This window comes from Mesocricetus auratus, unplaced genomic scaffold (assembly GCF_017639785.1).
Source record: "Mesocricetus auratus isolate SY011 unplaced genomic scaffold, BCM_Maur_2.0 Super-Scaffold_100009, whole genome shotgun sequence".
NCBI classification, from domain to species: domain Eukaryota; kingdom Metazoa; phylum Chordata; class Mammalia; order Rodentia; family Cricetidae; genus Mesocricetus; species Mesocricetus auratus.
The window spans coordinates 57,087,062-57,109,706 of record NW_024429193.1 but is presented as its reverse complement, the minus strand read 5'-3'; the positions used below and the strand labels follow the sequence as shown (position 1 = coordinate 57,109,706).

General features: G+C 40.7%; 1 protein-coding gene and 1 non-coding gene across 3 annotated transcripts in view; both read left to right on the top strand.

Moving 5' to 3' along the window:
* Tbx15 (T-box transcription factor 15) overlaps positions 1-17,154 on the top strand; it is a 115,173-nt gene extending 98,019 nt beyond the window's left edge. For both annotated transcript variants that reach the window (XM_040752153.1, XM_005087733.4), the window contains exons 7-8: positions 3,107-3,204; positions 14,719-17,154. In XM_040752153.1, the coding sequence (XP_040608087.1) occupies positions 3,107-3,204; positions 14,719-15,503 (883 nt within the window). In that variant the 3' untranslated portion in view covers positions 15,504-17,154. The remainder of the gene's footprint in view (positions 1-3,106; positions 3,205-14,718) is intronic.
* Positions 17,155-18,960: 1,806 nt separating this feature from the next.
* Trnak-cuu lies at positions 18,961-19,033 on the top strand. The gene has a single exon. It is a non-coding gene; the product is annotated as a tRNA-Lys (tRNA).
* The last annotated feature ends 3,612 nt before the right edge of the window (positions 19,034-22,645 follow it).

Genomic DNA, 22,645 nt, shown 5'->3' with positions numbered 1-22,645 from the left:
AATGTGAGATGAACTCTTGGGGGGAGGATCTAGGCCCTGTCCTGGGTGAAATGAAAGTCTATGGACACCCCCATAGAGAGCCTCACCCTCCCTGGGGAAATGAGGGGATAATGGGGGAGTTGGGGGGAGGGCACAGGAGGAGGGGAGGGAAAGGGAGAGGGACCTGGAACTGACTTGTGAACCATGTTTCTAATAAATTTAAACTTAAAAATAAAAAATTAATAAAAATTGAAGCTTAAATAATGAATATGTGTCAATTGAGAAAATGGTCTTGTTAAATTTGTGAAATAATGATACCTGTTTACTAATTTGAAGCATATAAATTGAGACATACTGTATAGCAAGCCTTATGCTGGGCACTTGAGCAAAGAAAAACATTGGATCTGAATCCCTTGAAGTACACACTAGCTAGCTGTAGAGAGAGGTGGATTACTAAATTGTACCATGGTCCCATACTAAATTCTGAGACACATTACTAGGAATTTCTAATACATAGATCTAGTCAGTGAAGCTTGATAGAGTTTGAGACAAATAGAATATAAGTTATATAGCAAATAAATAGGATGATTTTTTTCTCTAAAAAGTGAAACATTCAGAACCCCCAGACTAAGTAACATAAATGCATGTAGAAGAATGCATATTAAAGGATAATTTGCATTTTTCCTCAAAGTAAAAAAATCCATGGAAGATATAGTTCAATAGTAAGGTGTGACTAATAACTATATCTTTTGTCACTAATTTGGGAGAGCTACAAATGCTGTCTCTACTTCCTTGCTATCTGAATTACTGGATGGCAGCGAGTGCATCTATGTATGGCTGAGGGTGTGTATGGCATGCTGTATTCTTAGGCTAAGGAAGGTCCCCTTGAGTAGGATGTGGAAGACAGAAGCTTGTTGGCGATGTAGGGAGACTCTCATCACTTCACCAGAGGATGAAATTTACATCGGAGATGTCAGCCAAATGTCAGAAGCAGCATAATAACAGATCTAACAAAATCTCAAAGTGTCTTCCCAAGGAAATGCATCAACAGAGGCTGGACAACCACTGAAGAAAATGCCAGAAGAGACAGAATACACAACATCTATGAATCTTCCTATGTTTTAAATCTTTCACTCCATCACTGTTTTTAAGTTAAATTTTATTGCTGACACATAGTCTTTATATAATAGCACAAAATTGACTGCTTGACTAAAATAATTCATTCCATGCCATAGTGTTTTGAACAGTATTATGAAAAAGAAACCAAGTCCATTTCTACTTACGAAAAGATACAATATTGGCATTATACTGTGGTACCATTGAAATTTCAGTTTCCTAGCTCTTTATTACTTAACCAGAAGGGGTTGTTCTTTGTGTCCTTGTGCTAGCTTTTGTCCTCATGCTGTACATTTGTCCCTGAAAAAGATGGACTGGAGGGTGGAATAATAAACCCTTGCCATCTGCAGTGAGCCTCCTGTGCCATTAAAGGGAATCCTAGGCTGTTCTGGTGGGCTGCCAACATTCCAGGCCAAAGCAGTCAGATCTAAGCTGGGCCTATCTATTTCTTCTATCCACCCAGGCTCAACATGGCTTTATCTGCCTATCCCCTTATTATTCTGAACTCCCTTAATTGCCGGAGCTCTTTCTATCCACAAATAGTTCCATGAACTGTATTCAGTACCAATGTAGACTGATGGTAGAGATCTCATCTATTCCTGCTTCTCACAGATTAACAGCTAATAAACACCATGCACTGCTCTCTCCTGTGAACCTCTTCTTAAAATACAGAGTTTGGTTTGCCAACATTAGTATATTTAAAGGCTCCAAGATCCAGGGAAGCCTTTAGAAAGAGAAATGTACAAGTAAAGCCTATTCAGAAAGCAAATTTTCCAACACAGAGACCATCAGTGTATCAGTGGCTCATCTGAGAAAAATGCCAGGGGCATTAGCATCAGTTAAAGTGAGAAGGCATTTGTTCTCCCTTAAAACAAAACCTCTCACTTTATTCTTAGCTTAGAACAAGTGGATTGCTTAGGTAGAAGGTCAGATAGCATGCTTTCTTCAGTAGGGAGGAGCTGTTTGCTGAGAGACACACCATGCCCTTTGTGATGACTTCACAAGGGAGGGACGTATGCCATTATGATTCCCCATTCTTCTACTTTCTCCCTACAGCCTGAGCCTCCACTTCCTGACACAAAGAAAACAGTTTTATAGCAGTAACTATCCAGAAGCTCCACTCAAAGCTTTCAGCAGTGCTCCAAACAACGTTGTTTTGAGGATGCTGCATATCATTAGCAACATGCCCGAAGTCCCCTGAGTGGCTATTTCAGTACTTCATATAGGGATGTAGCTGTATGTTAAAGAGATACTGTGCGTACAGTCCAACTTACAGATTGTACAGTGGGAGTAAACCAGAAGCTGTAAACAAATGTAATTTAAAAACATTAGATGTTTTCTAAAATCTGACAGTTTATGGTTCTCAGTGGCCATTTACTTCTTATTAGGTTACAGATGAAGATAAACATTTGGAGACATGGACTGTTTCTTTTGCCTGTTGTGTATTTTCTCTTTTCCTCTGGGTGGATATTTCTCACTACAATAAAAACTAGAGTGTGCTTGTTTACTCTCCTCCTATTTCTGTTGCCCCACTCTTCTGTGTTGACTTAGGAGACCTTTGAAGTCACATCAGCTTGACAGCTTCATTGAGCCTTCACACACACTGGATGTGGAGTTGGCTCTGGGGCAGGATGTGTCAGCCATGATGAGGTAATGGTGGCGGCATGAGAAACAGTCGGTACTACTCTTTGCTAAACTGTACTCGTGATAGCCATGACCTCAAATCCACTTTATTATCATGCCCATTGAGCCTCTTTGGAAGGAAAATTGGAGCTAAATTTCATTGTGGTTAAGGACTTTCTTGTGAATGACCTGAATTAGTTTCCTTTGTTCTTCCTCCAGCAATGTAGCGGCAATCTGGCCTTGTGCTTTCCCGGACTGGGTTAGCCTAGCGGTGTGTCTCTCGGTGCCCACAGTATGCCTCTTGCCAGACAACTCACTTTGCATCTCCAAATGTCAGCGCATGTTTGGGATTACTTACAAGTTGGTTTTCTGTCTATTCTCGTTCCAGAACTGGACTTGAAGCCATCATGGAGACGTATGCATTCTGGAGACCTCCTGTACGCACACTGACTTTTGAGGACTTCACTACCATGCAAAAGCAGCAAGGTAAAGCTTCAGGGTGGGGCCTCTGCTCTGCAGATGACAGGGTATGGGGGAGCTGAACTGAGCATGGCCCAGCTGGCCCTAAGCCAACACAGGGGTTACGTGGACTGTCTGGAAATAAAGAAAACTTATAGCTTGTGAACAACAAAAGCATCGCCGGTCCTGCAAATGAGGGGAATAGAGTCAGTATATCATTTGTTTCAGGAAGAACAGAGTTTGTTTGGCTTGTGATTCCAGTAGCTGGAGTCCATAATAGCAGAGAAGGCCTGGCATGTGGGTGAGATCAAGAAGTGAGAGATCAGGTCCCAACCACACACAGGAAGCAGAGGTACAGGGCAGGCAGAGAGACAAGGCTATAAACCTCAAAGCCTGTTTCCAGTGATGTATGTCTTCTACCAAGGCTGTACCTCTTGAAGGTTCCACAATCTCTCTAGTGAATATCACAAATTGACGAGCTTCTGTTCAAACACACGAGGCTATGGGAAATATTTCTCATTTAAAACACCACATGTCCTTTCTTCCTTCCTTCCTTCCTTCCTTCCTTCCTTCCTTCCTTCCTTCTTCTTTCCTTCATTCCTTCAATCCTTCCTCCCTAACTCCTTCCTCTTCCCTCCATTCCTTCCTTCTCTGTGTTACAAGAAATTTAACCCAGGGTCTCGTGCATGCTAAGCAAGTGCTCTGCTGTAAATACATCTGCTGCCCAATGGTTATTTATGATAGCGATTGCAACTGAATCACTGCGACTACCACCAAGCATTCACACAGGCCCTGTCATTTGAAGAAACCCTCACAATGTCTCTATTTACTCCACATGGAAACCTTATCAGTTTCCTTATCCTAGTTTTTTTTCATGACAAAAGCTTTGGTTCTCAATGGAATGAAATGAGGTCTCACATAGGAAGGGGCTGTTCAGAACCCATCCTAACTTTGCTATGTGCAAGCTATCCTTTTTGTCTGAAACAATAGCCCTGTCGCATTGGTGGGGGTATTTGGACTTTGGCCGACTTTTTTTGTGATTTAAAAAAAATTCCTAATCTCCCTTCTCTTGTAGCTGGGGTTGGAAAACTTTGGTAAGGTATATAGAAGGCTCAGGGGATTTTAACTCCTTCTGTCAGTCCAGTTATGTTGAGGCCCATCCACCGGGGTTCTTAAGTCAAAATCTCCCAGAGCATAGGATGGGTTATGTTTCTTTCTCTAGTCTTTCCCTTCCACTGTCCATAATGTCAGTATGGAGTTCATTCTGTTCCAGGAAACTCTTACCACTGACAGAAGTCTAATTTTTGAATTTCTAGGCCACTCCAGGACTCTATTACATCTGATACCACGTAGCCTTCTTGGGCTAGCAGCTAATACTTTGCACACTGGTATTGGTTTGTGACCAACTTTGCTGAAATATTTTGAGTTTTAAAGATGAATATAATTAAAGCATAGACTCATACAGGTTGCCTTCTGGTACATCTGCTTGCAAGGCTGGGGCAGGAGGATCACAAACATAAAACCTGTCTGGGTTACTGAGCAAGTTCAAGGTCAGCTTGTACAACTTAGTGAGACCCTTTTGTTGCTGTGATAAAACACCAACTAAAAAGACCAAGGGGAAGGGAAGGGCATATTTGCTGACAAGTTATAGTCCATCAGGGAGTTAAGTCACAGCAGAAGGTAACTCAAGGCATGAACCTGGAGGCAGGAACTAGGTAGAGACTATCACCATGACTTACTGGTTCACACAGAAGCTCATGCTTAGTTCTCCATCTTATATAACTCAGGACCATCTGCCCAGGGCTGGCACTGCCCACGTCAACCATTAATCAAGAAAACGCCTCACAAGATGCCCACAGGCTAATCTGATGGAGGCAATTCCTCAGTTGATGTTCCCTCTTCCCAACTGACTTGAGTTTGTGTCAAGTTAGCAAAAATTAATCATCACCACCCCCATACACACAAGTAAAAAGAGGACTGGGGACTCAGTTAAGTTGTGGAACATTAGTATAGGGAATTTGAGAACTCAGCTTCAATCCCTAATCCTGCCTAACAACAAACATGACTCAAGTTAAACAATAAAGAACATAATATATTCTTGCAAATATCAAATGAGACAATGTATTTAAAATCCTAGTAAACTCTAAGTACACGGTAAATAGTTGTCATGATGCCTGCATGGTCAGCATTGTCATCCTTATTTCTCACTCCCTTCATACAAGAGTGTCTGACGTGACATGGGTGGAAACTTGTATTTCAGATGATTAAGTATTTGAAGCATGATTAGCCAATAATTTGACAGGGCTCTGTTAGAGCAAGCAAACTAGCATTTCCTTTTCATTCTTCCATGGTTCTACCATGTCCTACTAGTCCTGTCAGATTTTGAATTCATCCACAGATTAAATAACTGACTTGGCCAAGAGCAGCATGACTTAATTGTTCCTGAAAACAACCTCACAGATCCCGGAACTGTGTACCACTGGGTGTGTTTCAGTCTAGTCCATCACACTTGGAGAAGTTGACCAAGGCAATATAGACAGAAAACTAAGAATCTAGGTTTGTTATGGCCAAATATAATGTGACCCTGTCATTCTCTGATGGATATTTTAAATATGAATTGTGCCTTGGTTTCTCCATATATGCAGTAGAGATATTTGTATGATTAAAACAACTTTTATGAGTGGTGGTCCAAATGGTTTGACAATTGTTGTGCTGAAAGTAACGATTCTGGTTGCACCACAGTTAGTTCCTTATCTCCCTCTGTGGAAACCTAGCATTTCAGAAGCCTCCCTTCTGTTCAAGGGCAAGCAGACATCACTGTAGATTTCAACACCACTGAATGTTTAGGTGTTGGTCAGATAATTAAAGCACTAGAATTATGGAGGTTTCCTGTTGGCAATTGGATTTTCATTTATTTGTTTGGAAGTAGTTAGAAGCTGGCTAGTGGAAGAGATTATATAATTGACAAATCATATCAGTTAAATATTGAGGGGCTGGAGAGAAGGTTGATCAGATAAGAACATGTACTGCTCTTGCAGAGGTCCCGAATTTGGTTCCAAACATCACGTTATGTTACCCACAACTGTCTATAGCTCCAGCTCCATGGGATCTGCCTCTTATTCCAAGAGCACTTGCCCTCACATGAGCATGTCCTACCCTACATATACATAGTTAAAGATAAAATATGAAAAATATTGAGAAAGTATTTCAGTGGACATCAATTTTTGAATTGTGAAGTCATTGCAATGATGCAAAGATGGCTAATTTATATAGATCCCTCTGAGCAGAAGAATAATGCAGATACTTTTGCACAAAATTATTAAAAATACTGTATACATTTACTTTTAGGTTATGTGCATATATATATGGATTTCATGTTTTGAGGTTAGGGTTTTATTCCTGGAATGTCTCAGAGGTATATATAAATATTCTGAAAATTTGAAAAAATCTTCAAATTCAGAATCCTTCTGGTCTCAAGAATTTCAGATCAAATATTCTCAACCTGTAATTGATAAAACATTGTACTTTTACTCTCTAAAGCAGTGGTTCTCAACCTTTCTAATGTTGCAACCCTTTAGTACCGTTCCTCATGTTGTGGTGAACCCCAACAATAAAGTTATTTTCATTGTTACTTCATAAGTGTAATTTTGCTACTGTTATGAATCATAATGTAAATATCTGATAGCAACCCCTGTGAATGTGTCATTTGGCCCCCAAAGGGGTTGCAATCCGCAGGCTGAGAACCACTGCCCTAAACTCACTTGAGTTTAATGTGTTCAAAACTGGCCTAAGACCCTCTCTTGAGAGAAGGATCCTGCATTGACTTGTAATCAAGGGTGTTTCTCCCTGCCCCATCCTCATAGCCTATTGTTAATGTTCTTGAATCTGTTCACATCTCTAATCTCCCTTGCCACTACCTGCCTTTGATGTATCATCATCTTTTACCTGGCTGAATATGATGTCATCTATAATCTTCTCCAAGACATTCTGCATATTATGGCTGGTCAGTGTTTCAAAACAGACATCTGCTCATAGCAACTCTGTACCCTAACTTGCTTAAAATTCTTCAGCAGTCACAATTTATTTTTGTTTCCTGAACATAGATCACTAGACCTCTAAAATAGAGATAGTAACCATGAGTGTTAGACAGATTGGTACCTTAAGACAAACTATTTGCAAAAGCACCCAGGCTTTGCTAAGCACTCAAGGGTGTTCCCTATATCTTTCAGCCTATCCCACCTCCCCTCTACTCCTGAGTCATTGTCTCTGCTTTCATTTTTCAGACCTGCTGTGCCCTTTCCTGTCACATGCTGTTTCCCTGCGTAGAAGGCTCATTTTTACTCACTTGCTGTCTTAGTGCTATCCCTGTTTGAAATCTTAGCTCAAGTAGCTTTTCCTTGGGGAATTTTCTCTGCCATTTGCAGTAGGCTAAAGCTTTACAGGGTCACCCCCTACTCGTTTCATTCTTTGTTTAATATCTTTCACTGATGTTTTTCTCAGTACTTTCTCCCTTATGATTAAATTCCTGGGACCAGGCATGATATCCAATTCACATTTGAAACTCACATAGGGCTAGAATGAGTTCACAAACTCTCTTAGGTGCTATAGTAGGGGGAGATTGTGAGTGTGCTTGCCAAGGACTCAACAACTTTATGTTTAGATTTGAAGGGAAGGGACATTAGTGAAAACCAGAAATAACAAGTTAACAATTAGTTCGTGTAGGGAGACTGCAGATGATGTTAATGTACTATTATTACTAAACAATAAACAGGATTATTAATTTAAAAAATTAGTTCTTATTTTAAAAATTTATATATTTAATCAAATCCTTTCTCCTCCCCCAATCCTTCCAAACTCTTCTCTCTCTCTTCTCTCAAAACAAAACAAAACAAAACACCAATCTCCCCTATAGCCTCAAAAGACAAAGGAAAATCAAAACAAACAAATAAAACCAACAAGACAAAAACCCCTACCAAAACAAAATGAATGTTTGAGGAAATATATGTCTTAATATTTAAAAATTATATAATATAGACATGTATCATAACCTAATGTTCATATTGGTGAACACAAAGAATAGAAAAGTGAGGGAATCTGGGAAACAGAACCTTCATTCAGTGGCTGATGGAAGCAGAGGCAGACTCCCATGAGTAAGCACTGAGCTGAACTCAAGAAAGTCAGTAACAGAGAGGGAGGACTGATGACCAAAGGCATTAAGATTGGGCTGGTTTAACCCCCAGAAACAGCTGACCTGACAAGGGTTAGCTCTTGAATCCCAGACTGATGGCTGGGAATCCAGCACGGGACTGATTAAGACCCCCTGAATGTGGGTGTCAGTGGGGAGGGCCTAGGTAATCTATTGGGCCTTGGGTAGTAGATCAGTATTTATCCCCGGTATACAAATGGGCTTTGGACTCCCATCCAACAATGAGAGATGCACTCTCACTCTGGACTTTACTGTTGTAATAGTTTTATTGATGCATTTACATATATCTTTCCCATGGACTTAGATTTAAAAAATTCCTTTGTTATGTTTACCTAGTGAGTGTGTGCAAATGCCACATCACGCACATAAAGGTCAGAAGACAAGTTTTGGAGTTGTCCTCTCTTTTCGTCGTTTGAGCCCTGATAAACCAACTCAGGTCAAGGTCATCAGGCTAAGTAGCAAGTCCCTTCACCTGCAGAACCATCTTGCCAACTCAGACATTTTTATTTAAACAGTGACTGTTTTTCTATTTTCTACATTGCATTCCTTATTTGATATATGTGTACATATATGAAAAGTCATCTTTTTGAAAACCACCTGTTTTCCAGTTGTTTAATTTGATCTTGCTAAGGAGAGTCAGGGAAGAGCAGAAACTCCTCTGATTTCTGTCACCATTTAAGAGACTGTGTGTTTTGAAACTAAGGCAGATAGCTTAACATACCTTCTTTTAGCAGAACCAGGTATCTGTCAGACACTCAAACAGTTCAAATCCCTTGTTACTGCTGTTCAAGGGTTCCATCCACAGTTTCCACCTGACAAAGGGTCCACTCCCATTTCCCTGTCCTTCTTATCCATATTTATCCTAATATTCTCAGACTCTCAGATTCATAGTAAAAAAACTCATAGAATCAGAGACATATATCAACTAGGACTTTTATGTAAATAGAAAAAATAAAATAGCAAATTAAAAAAGCTACCACTGGCTTGTAAAACAGGAAAGGTTCAAGTTGCTTCTTTGGGCAAAGCCTAAGTTAGGGACCTAAGAAAGATCACTCTGGCTATAATGTAGCCATTTCTTTACATTCTACTTTCCTTCATGGTGACTTTATTCTTAGTTGTCCCTTGTGATAGCTTAGAAAGTATCCTCAACCCTAGGTGTTTCTGTTTTATCTCTAAGAGGAAAGGACATGTGTCTCTGATCAAGGACTTTTAGCAAAATCTCACCAAATCTCATTGATTCTAATTGGGTCCCCTCAGAATCAATTACTGTAGTGGTGTGAGAAATATGATTCTTTGCTTTCCAGGTCAGGTACATAAGCCTTTCTTGGAGATAAAATGTGATAGTGGAAGAAAGATGGGTCCCAAGACAGAAATAAGAAAGAAAGGAAGGAAGGAAGGAAGGGAGGGAGGAAGGAAGCATTGTTCCCCTAAGACAAGGGGATTAAATGACAATGACAACAGATGCATGTGACAATAAGGAAGACCTAGTAAGGAAAGCAAGTGAGGAAGGCTAAGAAATAGGGTGGTATGCCTAGAGAAGGTGGCAAAATAGGGTCAGGTACAGAGTAGAGTGATTGGATGAGGATGTTTGAATGAGAATAAATTCGGAGCTGTGCAGGGCTTCACGTTTGACGGTAAAGGATGAAGGAAGTTTCTATCTTTCTATGAAACCAGACAATTCCCATTAGGGCCACAATGCTCACATTTGTATCATGAGAAAAATTCTTGTTTCAGCTGAGGATAATTTCTCAGTTGCCCATGCTCACTAAACTTTATGGCCTATGGGTTTTTTCACTGGGATTAGGTCATGGGCTGCTGATGTTTTACCTCATACATGTCTGAATACATTGGGAACCAGTACTCTGCAGGGACAGACACTATCAAGGTGTAAGGAGGGAAGAGTCTAGCTGATAGAACAAGTAGTTACATGGAAATTTATTCTTTATTCATCCAGATGGGGTTTTATCTTATTGGTGTGTGTGTGTGTGTGTGTGTGTGTAGCACAACAAAATAAATTCCAAAGAAAGCTGAATGTGAAAACCCCCATGTTACAATCTGGAAGTGATCAATTTAAAGATGCAAAAGTCAGCAGGTTTGGTATTCAGGATTTTCACGGACACATTTAACTTGTCTTCATGGTACAAAAGTGTATTCTAGGTTATTGTCCTCATATGGGCTCACCACTAAATATGCATTCTTGGTTGCCTTGGCTCTTAGCCTTGAATACTGGCACAAGTTAATGTTGGATATGCATTTTAATGTGTGCCTCCTCACTTTGGTCCCTGAGTAAAATAGGAGGTAGGGAGCTGGAATGGTGGAGATTAATTTTGGATTACCTAAGAATATTTTGTTATTAATGTTTTAATCCCATCTCATAAGTGGGCTAGGATCTCTGAGGACAATGGGGAAAGATACCCATATACTTCCTTGTATCCAATCAGTTCTGCTTTGATTGATCTGAGAAGAAATAGAGCTAGGGAACAGCTCCTTTCCTTCATGGGCTCATGGGCTCATGAAAGGACAGATCATTCAAATAGGAACTAGAGTACCTTTGGGAATATGACTCAGGTGGGCCCAGAGCTGTCAATTAGCTTTGTCTTCCATCATCCACACCACAGAGGTGCTTTTAGCCTGAAATAATATGGAACATACATCTTGTGACATCATGCTCATTAGTGGGTATAGAGACCAAGATGCCCTGGACAGAGGCCAACTCTTGTGAGCCATCTCTATTGGAGTGAACATTCTTCAAGATTTCTTTTCACATCCTTTATTCCTTCTCCTGTGAAAGAGCACGTTTAATGTCTATATGCCAAAATATGGTCGCTTTGTAATTTCTCAAAACATCCCCAGAAACGTAGTTATTAAAAACCCACTTATATTACTATGGAGCCCAAAGCTCCGAGAGGTTGATTAACCAAGGCCCCATTGTAAGATAGCAGGGATTGGAATCAGCTCCACTCACATCCACAGTCTGCATTTGTCCATTAAGCAAAGTTATATCAAGATGCTCAGAGAACCCATGACCTTGCAAGGACAAAGGAGAGATGGGGTGAACAAAGGGAACACTACAGTGGTCAGAGAGACAATCATTACTCTGAGAGACAGCCCTGATCAGCCCAGCCCTGGCTTCCCACATGGCCCTGGCTCTTTTGTGATGAGAGGTCTCTGCTTAGCCAAGTGTTGAAATGCACCAGGAGGATAGGCTACCTCTTTAAACTTATTTAGCACTTGGCTGGCACTCCCAATCTTGTTTAACATTTGACAAGCCATTAGATCATATGAGAATGAATACTTCTCAGTATCTCACTTTGCTTTCCTCCAAAATGAATACCACAGTTCCCCTCTCTCTATGTGGACTTTAAGAACTAGTTATTATCTGTTTTGAGTACTTTAAGTGCATAACAATGTTTCTTCAAAGTGGATGGAAGCAACGTGACCCTCCTTTGGACAGGCATAGTCTTCCCTTCAAACACTAGCTCATATGGAGGTTGCCACCCCCTGAAGCTCAGCAGGCCACCAAGTCTCATTTCCAGTGAATGTCATTTAAAAGCCAAAGCAAGCTGACTACAAACTTTTTAACATGTGCCTCTCATCTGTTCAGCAGAAACCCCTGTAACTTGTTAATAGTTCCCTTCTTCTCTTTTTTGTAGTGAAACCAATTGAGGCCTTAAATCAGTACCATTCGTTCCATCTTGGGCCATCTGAGAAAGCCATTTAGAGTTGTTGAACGTCATCTATTCCATCGTGCACTTCCGGCTACAGGGCTGAGGCCAGGGCCTGATGGAGCTCACCTACAACAGGATAGGACAGTGTGCTGAACAGGTGGTCTCCTCGGGGGCCACGTAAACACCAGAACACAGAGAACAGGACTAGTTTTCAAAGACAGGAGACTATATTCATATCTCGTAAAACACAAATCTCTTTACAGATGGAGTCAAGTTTCTCCATTTGTGCCACAGCACTTACTGCAGTAAAGTTCATGGCATTTAGGGTGGAGAAGCAGAAAATACATATAGGATGCCTCAAAGAGGAATAAATAAACCTCTGAGCTCTCCAGCTACTCAGCAGCAGGAAGCATGAGACGGTCTGCTTCTGCTTCCAGAATCTTTCCCTTCCAGGACTCCCTCATTATATTAAAGTGGTTCCTTGGAAAGCACTTGGAGTTGACTGTCCATACTTCCTTTAATCCTTAGATTCAGCTACAGTATGACAAGGAGGTAAAGTGAGGCTCATTGGCTCAATCCCTTTGTTCCACAGCTGTGGAGAGCTCAAGACTTCATAGTGTGTGGCTGTAAACTGAAGAGAAGCTCCTCCCACCAGGACCGGCTACTTGTAGTTTTTGACAATGCCAGCCTTATCACAGACTGCCAAACAAGAATCATTTTAGTTCTTTTTATAGGAATTTGTTATAAATAGAGATTTTTCTGATATGACTCTAAAATTAGAGCTGATTAGGTTGTCTTCAAATTCCAACTGGATCTGAAAGTTCACTGAGGGAAATTCCTTTGACCATGGAAGAGATGATGTTAACTGAGCTATAAAAATTTTACTCTGAACAAAATACTAACAAAGCCAAATCTTTACTTCTATTACCAATACTCCCTCTTTGCCCTAGAATCTAGGCTGAGTCTTTTGTTCCCTCTATCCACTTTTCCCCTTCCTAGAATACTATAGATATTTTTACAACACATCTGGAATGCTCATGGTTTTCTTCATTGATTGAAATAAAACAAAACTCTTCCTTTTCACCTGAAAATCCTTACCTTCTAATGATATTTAGTTTCTTGGAGCCTCAACAAGAATTGTTGGTAACTTAAAACATGCTGCCCCTTGAAGGACCATGGCTTTCAACAAGTAGGTAGAAGTACCACGTTAGTGCATGGAAGGTAATTCATTAAGGAGGATTCTAGAGAGAACAAAGCAGCTGAATATTCTAAGATCCAGTGAAGATTCAGTTACCCCAAGCACTTACTGCCTTTGGAGTCCATTGAAAGAGGTAGAGAGTAGATGCTTCCTGCCCCTGATCAAGGTGGGTCTTGCACAGGTCTTCTTTGGCATTCTTATTTGGAGAATATCTTTGATGAAGGTTGACTTGAACTGGTTCTTAGTCCGTTGGAGCCTCAACCATTCATACAGCCGGCCATCTACATGGCTGATGATCAACTCTTTGCAAGACAGATTCAGGGTCATTTGGAAATGGGATTTTAGAGGTCTTCCATAGCAACCTGCAGCCTCTGGACCTAAAATGTACCTCCCCAAGCTCTGCCCCATATACCCAAATCCAGAAGCCAAGTGGAGTCAGCAACTTGTTTTCATCGGCCCTCCAGCTGACTCACTTGTGCATTGAAGTTTCAGAATCACTGATCTGCATATTGTAAAGTAGGAACTTACATCATCAGCTTTCAACCCTGGCTACACATTAGAGGAGCTTTGAAATAATGCTGACATGGAATTCTCATGCCCAGAAACTCTCCATTAGTTGGTTTGAGATCGAATCCTGGCATAGCAGCATTTTCAAATGGCAGGGCTTTTCAGCTCCAGAACCACTGATCTTACTGGATTCCTTATCGCTGATGAAGGATATGAAAGCTATGGAGGTAATGGGGCAGTAGGGTTAGTAGTGTGCAGAGCTAAGAGCAGAATCTATTCAGCAGACATTCAGATTAGTTTATAGCTAGTTTAGCTTAATACACATCCACACTAAAGAATTCCACATAGAACTCTTCTTCCATTCTTTCAGGCTTGGCAGACTCCTGTCAAATAAAACCAGTAGATCCTCAGGACCGTGATTATGTTTCAAGTTAGTCCTGATTCACTTTAGCCTACATCTTATATGATTATCATGCGTGTTTGATATAATGTTCCAGGTTCTACCACTCAGACCCCTTTGCTATGGCTTCTCAGGTCTAAGTCCCCCTTGGCATCTTGCTCCATCCCCGTGAGCAAGATAGAGTCCCCTTTTGGTATTCTACTGAGGATTGCAAGATAGGAAAGAGTTGCTGGATAAAGTGCACGCCTTACGTATTTTTCCTGAGCATGGGAGGAGCTGAACTACTGAAAGTCTTATTAGGAAGTGACTTCAATGGTGAGAACATAAAAAAATCAACACCGGAGACTTGTTCGAAATTTTTAAAGTATGACTAAGACCATTACAGGAAGAAACGCAGAGACTAGTAGTCTTGTGTCATCCTTTGTCTTCTGCTTTGTAATGTGTGCTCAAACATGTGACATCATCTTTTGATGTATAAGGAAGCAATTGATCTGTAAAAATGTGGGATTTTTGGCCTACACAGACTAATCTTAATCAATGGAATTTATGTTTTGTTTTTCAGGGGGCAGTACAGGTACTTCCCCAACCACCTCCAGCACCGGGACACCGTCCCCTTCGGCTTCTTCTCATCTCTTATCTCCATCCTGTTCTCCTCCAACTTTTCATTTGGCCCCCAATACTTTCAACGTGGGCTGTCGAGAAAGCCAGCTGTGTAATCTAAACCTCTCTGATTATCCACCATGTGCCCGAAGCAACATGGCTGCCTTACAGAGCTATCCAGGGCTGAGTGACAGTGGCTACAACAGGCTCCAGAGTGGCACGGCTTCAGCCACTCAGCCCTCTGAAACCTTCATGCCTCAGAGGACTCCATCTCTGATCTCAGGAATACCAACGCCTCCCTCGTTGCCTAGCAACAGCAAGATGGAAGCCTATGGTGGCCAGTTGGGGTCCTTCCCCACTTCCCAATTTCAGTATGTCATGCAGGCAGGCAATGCAGCCTCCAGCTCCTCATCACCGCACATGTTTGGTGGCAGCCACATGCAGCAGAGCTCCTACAATGCTTTCTCCCTTCACAATCCCTACAATCTGTATGGATACAATTTCCCCACCTCCCCCAGGCTAGCTGCAAGCCCAGAAAAACTGAGCGCATCTCAAAGCACTTTACTCTGTTCTTCTCCCTCCAATGGGGCCTTTGGAGAGAGGCAGTACCTGCCCACAGGGATGGAGCATGGCATGCCCATGATCAGCCCTTCAGCTAATAATCAGCAGCCTACCAACCCCTGTGATGGCCGGCAGTATGGGGCGGTCCCAGGCTCCTCCTCCCAGATGTCAGTACACATGGTTTAAAGAGCAATCCAAATTCCATGGAGGTGATGGCAGTCAAGACTCCAGAATCTCTGTGGGTGGGTCCTCCTCTTTGGGAACCCTGTGCCTTGGGAAAATAGGAATTGTGCGTTTGTTTTTGTTTTTGATTTTTCTGGATAAGGAAAACAGAGAACAGCAATAAATACCACTGAAGGATCCTTGGAGTGCATCATCCATAACTCAGTGGTCATTCTTCTGCCTTCCAATCTCTTAGTTCTGTAAAAGCATTGTGTATGACAGAGTGGCCTTGAAGAGACAGAACAATCGTTTTATAATAATGTTGAAGGAGATGCTAGCATGTAGCAGCCAAGAAAAATTACACATAGGTACATACATACATACATACATACATACATACATACATACAGACACACACACACATGCATATATTCATGCACACACATCACAATGCATACACAAAGTAATACAAATACAAACATTCTATACACTGACTCTGAACTGGGTGAACGCTATGAAGGGAAGACCAGAGTGGGTGCTTTCACCAAAAATCTGTCTGTATACAACCCTAGATGGATTGGGTCATCATTAGCCATTAGCCTTTGTCCTTTGCAGCTTACCATGTTTCTGGAATGAACCGCTCTAGTGTACCCTACAACCTTTCCACATCACTGAGGTGGAAAGACATCAGTGGTACAACTGGACTTGGCTTCCTGAGAAAGATTGCTTTTAAACTTTTGCCTCTCTTCATTCAGTGTGCTGACACTGATGTTCTAATGGTGCCTTTGGAAGGACAGGGTGAGAAAAGCTGGGAGAGAGACAGAGAATCGAGATCAGGAGAGAATGGACAGCAAAACGGAGAAGATGTCAACACATGAGGAGAATTAATCCACCAAGGAGAATTGTTTGAGTTTGTTTAGCCCCTAAAGTTATAGAAAGAATGATGGTGTTATTGGAGAGTAAGCCTCTTTGGGACCCAGCTTATAGTCAAGGGTACCACTGAAAAGGGCTAGGATAAGAAATGCTTGATTCCACAGCACTGACGGTACCGACCCAGAAGAGAGGAGTGCTGTTCCATGGCATGCAGCATGGCAGGATGAGGGAAACGGATCTGGAGAATGAAGAATGGTTTTATCTCCCACGTGATACCAAAAACAGTCATGGAAGACAGGCTTGGCCTCAAATCCAAAGCACTGACCTGGACAATCTGCCCCTGGTCCTATGCAAGAGGACCCCTAACACACCGGAGAGAATTGCGGATGGGTCTTCTTACCCCTTTCTACCTGCCTGTAGCTCTCCATTTTGATCAAATAGTTCATTGCATTCTGAAGTTTGGGGATTGTTTTTTCTTTCCTTTTCCTTTCAAATCCTTTAATGATAAGAAAACAAGTGAAGCTTGCTGCAAGATAAAATTTTTAAATGATGTGGAATCGCAAATGATATCAAGTAAGATAATACAGATATTATTAAGATTTTTTTTGGTTTTGAGGTGTTGTAGATAAATGTATTTATATGCCTAGTGGGGTATTCAACATTATGAATATTAAAAAGGGGGCAATAAAAGGGTATGTAAAATATGTATGAAGAAAAGGTGTATAAAAGTTTGCCCTTAAGCACGGAACTGTTTCTGAGTGCCAAGCACAGAAAGCCGCTAAATAAAATCTTTGCAATTGTTTTCCGTGTGCTTTTCATATAGAAAAATTAAATAACAGCCATATGCATTTGTGTTCTGTCTTACAATCAGTCCAACACTTTCACGTGTTATCTGTTAGTTTTATGTAGACATCATAAAGTCAGTATTATCCTTATTTTATGGTTAGTAGCTGAGCTACTCAAAAGTTGGGTGTAATATCCAGGATCACACAAGCCATCAGAGAGGGAGCTACGACCTGGAACTGGATTTTCACATTTAACGGGGTGTTTGCTTGCATATTAGCTGCACAAATATGGTTTCACAGAAACCTTTGGGATTGCTGAGTGCCAGGTACCCTACTATTTTTATAATGACTCATCCTCCAACATTTCTGTGAGATGGGTGTGATTTTAATAATCATATCTGTAGATTTTAAAGCAGTTTTATAGATGGTCGAATACCTGGCCAAGGTCCTCAGCCAGCAAGTGATAGACCTACCAGGCTAATCTAGTGTCTGTGTGATTAGCACTATGTCACTATGCCAGAGCACCGTGCCATTTGGAGAATCAGAAACAAAGGTATATTCTTAGAGACTGAGGCAAGAATGCCTCCGAGGCTGGATTTTGCTTCATGTGTTTGATAATAAATTTATACTCCCTTTTGAATGCATCACCGAAGCATGGGAGGAGTGGTTTTGATCTGTCATGCATAAATGAAACTTATAAAAACCAGTGGAGTGTTGAGGGCCATGCCACTTCCAAGCACTTTCACAAACTGTATTAGGCAGGTCCCACAATATCCATAAAGGGTGAACAGGGGAGAGAACGTCTTTTTTGTAAATGAGAAATGGGACTATGAATCTCATGACCTGCCTGCTTATGTGATTAGAAAACAGCATAACAGGAATATAAAAATCTACTCTTATCTCCACACTGTACTAATGTTCTATTGGACAGTCTGCACTCATTCACTGGAATTGAAGCTGGGTTCCAGGAAACAAAATCTTAATCATTGCTTTGATCATACAAATAACTCAGAAACTGGCATGTCACTTAATCCCATTAGCTGTCAAATTGTTGCCAAAACTAGTTGAAACAATGGCCAACTTAAGAACTCCACAAATTTTAGGCTGTTTGGGCATTATCTGTCTCAAAACACAAAAGACACTCTTATTAGGAAACCTTCAGTTACTTCTCTGCAGAATCGTGGAACAAAACTAGCTACATGTGAAGCACTTGGTTATTTCTTTCTAAGGTATTAGTAGACTAAGCACTGTTCCCTCTGAACTTTAGTGCCCTCTGAAGTTCTAGATAATAACCACAATACAGCATGCACCAAGCTTGGCACAGACATTTCCATGCTTTTACCTGGAAAGAATAAAGTGAGCAATCATTTCTACTCTAAACTTTCGAGTACTACATAAGAAATATTTTTATAACTTTGGCTCTATTAGGAAAATCTATACCACTTGTGCCCACACTATGGCACGGGTTCCATGTGCACACGAGGATGTAACAGAAAGGACAACACATACTTGGTAGAGAATTTTTTAAGATGGGGCTGGAGAGGTGGCTCAGCAGGTAACAACACTTGCTGCTCTCACAGAGGGTCCCTATGTGTTACCTTTCTGAGATATATTGTTAAGAGTTCACCATTTATTTTACAATGACATATCTTTTTCATGAAGATAGTTCATGAAATTCTGTTTTTCATATCTCATGGCATATTCTTTCCCTCAGAATTTTCTGAAGGATACAACTAAGAGAAGAATTCTTACGTTTTTGATTCAGAGTCTGTGTGTTATCTCTGGTGGTCTACTGGCTAGAATGTGATGCTTTCACCGCCATGGCCCTACTAGCTCAGTCGGTAGAGCATGAGACTCTTAATCTCAGGGTCGTGGGTTCATGACCCGCGTTGTGTGCAATGAAGGCGGGGTAATGGAAGTCCAGGAACACCGGAATAAAGAGTGACAGATATTTATTTAGGGAGCACTTACACAATGATTGTAAATAAACTGCCATGGTCTTCTGCCCCTGGAGGCACAGGGTCTGCAATCTAGGATGCTGAGACCATAACCCAAGACAGAGCCTAAGTGTCTTCCTCATAAAGGGTCATGTCTGAACACTAAAGTCAGACCCTATAGCCATTACCTCAAGTCTATTGGTGGAACAAGATGCCACTACAGGCCCAGGTTTGATTCAAAGTACCCACATGTTATACCACAACCATCTGGAAACTCTAGTTGAAGGGGATCTGATACCCTCTTCTGACGTCTGTCAGCACAATACATAAATGTGATACACATACTTAAACATTGGCAAAGCATACATAAAATGAATAAGAATAAAATTAAAAAGAATTTGTCAAGATTATTTTCTAATGCCAAACTAGTTAGAGAAAAATCCATGAGGCCTCAACCCTTCACAAAGAGCTATAGGCAAATGAAGAAAACTGGGAGCTGGAGAGGTGGTCTTCTCCAGGGAAGAGCGTGCCAACTGGTTGTCCAGTACCAAATGGTCAAATCTGAAAACATACAAATTTCATTAGACAAGCTGAACAGGCTATACTTAGGACTATATATGTATGTATGTATACACATACATGTAATAACAGTGACAAATGAGGCAATGAATTTGAAGGAGAGAAGGGATGGGAAATGGAAGGATCTGGAGGGAGGAAAGGGAAGGGATAAATGTTATAGCAAAATTATCTTGAAAATAAAAAGAATATATATTAATAAAATCATAACACATTATTATATATTATACTCTGGTTATATACAAAAGGGTATTTCTTTTTTTTCAAAAGGGTATTTCTTAAAAGGATTATTCTTTTACAGGTTGAGATGGTTCACTGTCAGCTACTTTTCCAAAGAGAAAGCCCATTTTGTTTGTAAATTCTCAATCTGTAGGACAGATCCTGGTCTATCATAGATTCTTAGTACATAAACATTTTCAAGCAAATTTGTCTCTTCAGGGATAGTGCAGAATGATTGCATGACTGAATTCATAATAGGGGGAGTTAAACTAGTAAAGAGATGCTGTTCTTTCATAGAGTATTCTGTTGTAGATAACTATACCAACTAGCAACATTGTATAAAATGAAGAATAAAAACCAAACATGTGCCATGATCTATTTAGTGTGTATGTGTATGTGCGCATCTGTTTATAGATGTAGACACGATGTGTATGTATCCCTGGATACCAGAGGATGGAATTGCATGTCTTGCTATCACTTTCTGTCATATTCTTTTTTTTAAATTTTATTTTCTAGTTTAAATTTAGATAAGAAACGAGGTTGCTTCACAAGTCAGTTCCAGGTCCCTCTCCCATTCCCTCCCCTCCTCCCGTGCCCTCCCCTCAACCCCCCCCCCGTTATCCCCTCATTTCCCCAGGGAGGGTGAGGCCCTCCATGGGGGTGTGCATAGTCTGTCATTTCATATAGGGCAGGGCCTAGACCCTTCCCCAAGAGTTCAGGATGAGAGTGCACCTCACATTGTTCCAAGGGAGTCCAAAGTCCATGTGTATACTCGGGATGGGTACTGATCTGCTGCCCAAGGCTCAATAGATTCCCTAGGCCTCCTCACTGACACCCAGATTTAGGGGGTCTTGATCAGTCACATGCTGGATTCCCAGGCTGATGCCTGGAATTCAAGAGTTAACCTTTGTCTGGTCAGCTGTTTCTGGGGGTTAAACCAGCCTAGTCTTTTTTTTTTTAAAGAAGAAACAAGGCAAAAAATGCAAGAAATGGTAGAAAAAACAAAGCAAAAAATGAAAAAAATGGAAGAAGAAACAAACCAAAAAAGGCAGGAAATGGAAGAAGAAACAAAGCACAAAATGCAAGAAATGGAACAAAAAGCAAACCAAAAAATGCAAGAAATGGAAGAAAGAACAAACCAAAAAAAATTCATAAAAGGCAACAAACGGACGAACAGATAAACAGAAAATTGCAAGAAGCAAAGCAAACACTGCAAGGGTTGAAAACTGAAATAGAGACATTAAAAAAAACACAAACTGAAGAAAGGCAGAAAATAGAAAAGCTGGACAAACAGTCAGGCACTACCAATACAAGCATTACCAACAGAATAGAGGAGATGGAAGAGAGAATCTCAAGTGTTGAAGATACACTAGGAGAAATGGATTTATCAACCAAAAAAACCTTAAATCCAACAAATCCTTAACACAAAACATCCAGGAAATATGGGACACCATGAAAAGACCAAACCTAAGAATAATAGGTATAGAGGAAGGAGAAGAAATCCACCTCAAAGGGGCAGAAGGCATATTCAACAAAATCATAGAAGAAAACATTCCCAACCTTAAGAAAGACATGCCAATGAAGGTACAAGAAGCCTACAGAACACCAAATAGAGTGGACTACAAAATAAAATCCCCTCCCCACATAATAATCAAGACCCCAAACATACAGAATAAAGAAAGAATATTAAGAGCAGCTAAGGAAAAAGGTCAAGTAACATATAAAGGCAGACCTATCAGAATTACACCTGATTTCTCCATGGAAACGCTGAAAGCCAGAAGGTCCTGGATAGATATTCTACCTACACTAAGAGACCATGGATGCCAGCCCAGACTACTATACCCGGCAAAGCTCTCAATCACTATAGACGGAGAAAACAAGATATTCCATGACAAAACTAGATTCAAGCAATATGTGTCCACTAACCCATCCCTACAGAAAATTTTGGAAGGAAAAATCCAACCCAAGGAAGCTAACTACAACCAGAAAAACATAAGCATTAGAGAATCCCTCTCTACCAACAGCCAAAAGAACAAAGGGGTGAAGTTCCACACATAATTCCACCACCAACAACCATCGCAAATCGAAGAAGGATGAGCAATCAATGGTCATTAATATCCCTCAATATTAATGGCCTTAACTCACCCATAAAAGACACAGACTAGCAGAATGGATTCGAAGACAGAACCCTTCCTTCTGCTGCATACAAGAAACACACCTCACCCTCAAAGACAGACATTACCTGAGAGTTAAAGGTTGGGAAAAAATTTTTCAATCAAATGGACCCAAGAAACAAGCAGGGGTAGCAATCCTAATATCTAACAAACTAGACTTTAAAATAAAATCAATCAAAAGAGATGAAGGAGGTCATTACATACTCATCACAGGTGAAACCCACCAAGATGAAGTGTCTATCCTGAACATCTATGCCCCAAATACAAAGGCATCCACATTCGTTAAAGAAACATTATTAGAACTTAAATCTCATCTAAAGTCCCACACAGTTATAGTGGGAGATTTCAACACACCACTCTCACCACTAGACAGAAATACCAGACAGAAACTCAACAAAGAAGCAAAAGGTCTAATAGAAGTAATGACCCAACTGGGATTAACAGATATCTATAGAACATTTCATCCACATAAAAAAGAATATACCTTCTTCTCACCACCACATGGAACCTTCTCAAAAATCGACCACATACTTGACAACATATCAAACCTCAGCAGCTACAAAAAAATTGGAATAACTCCATGCATCTTATCAGACCACCAT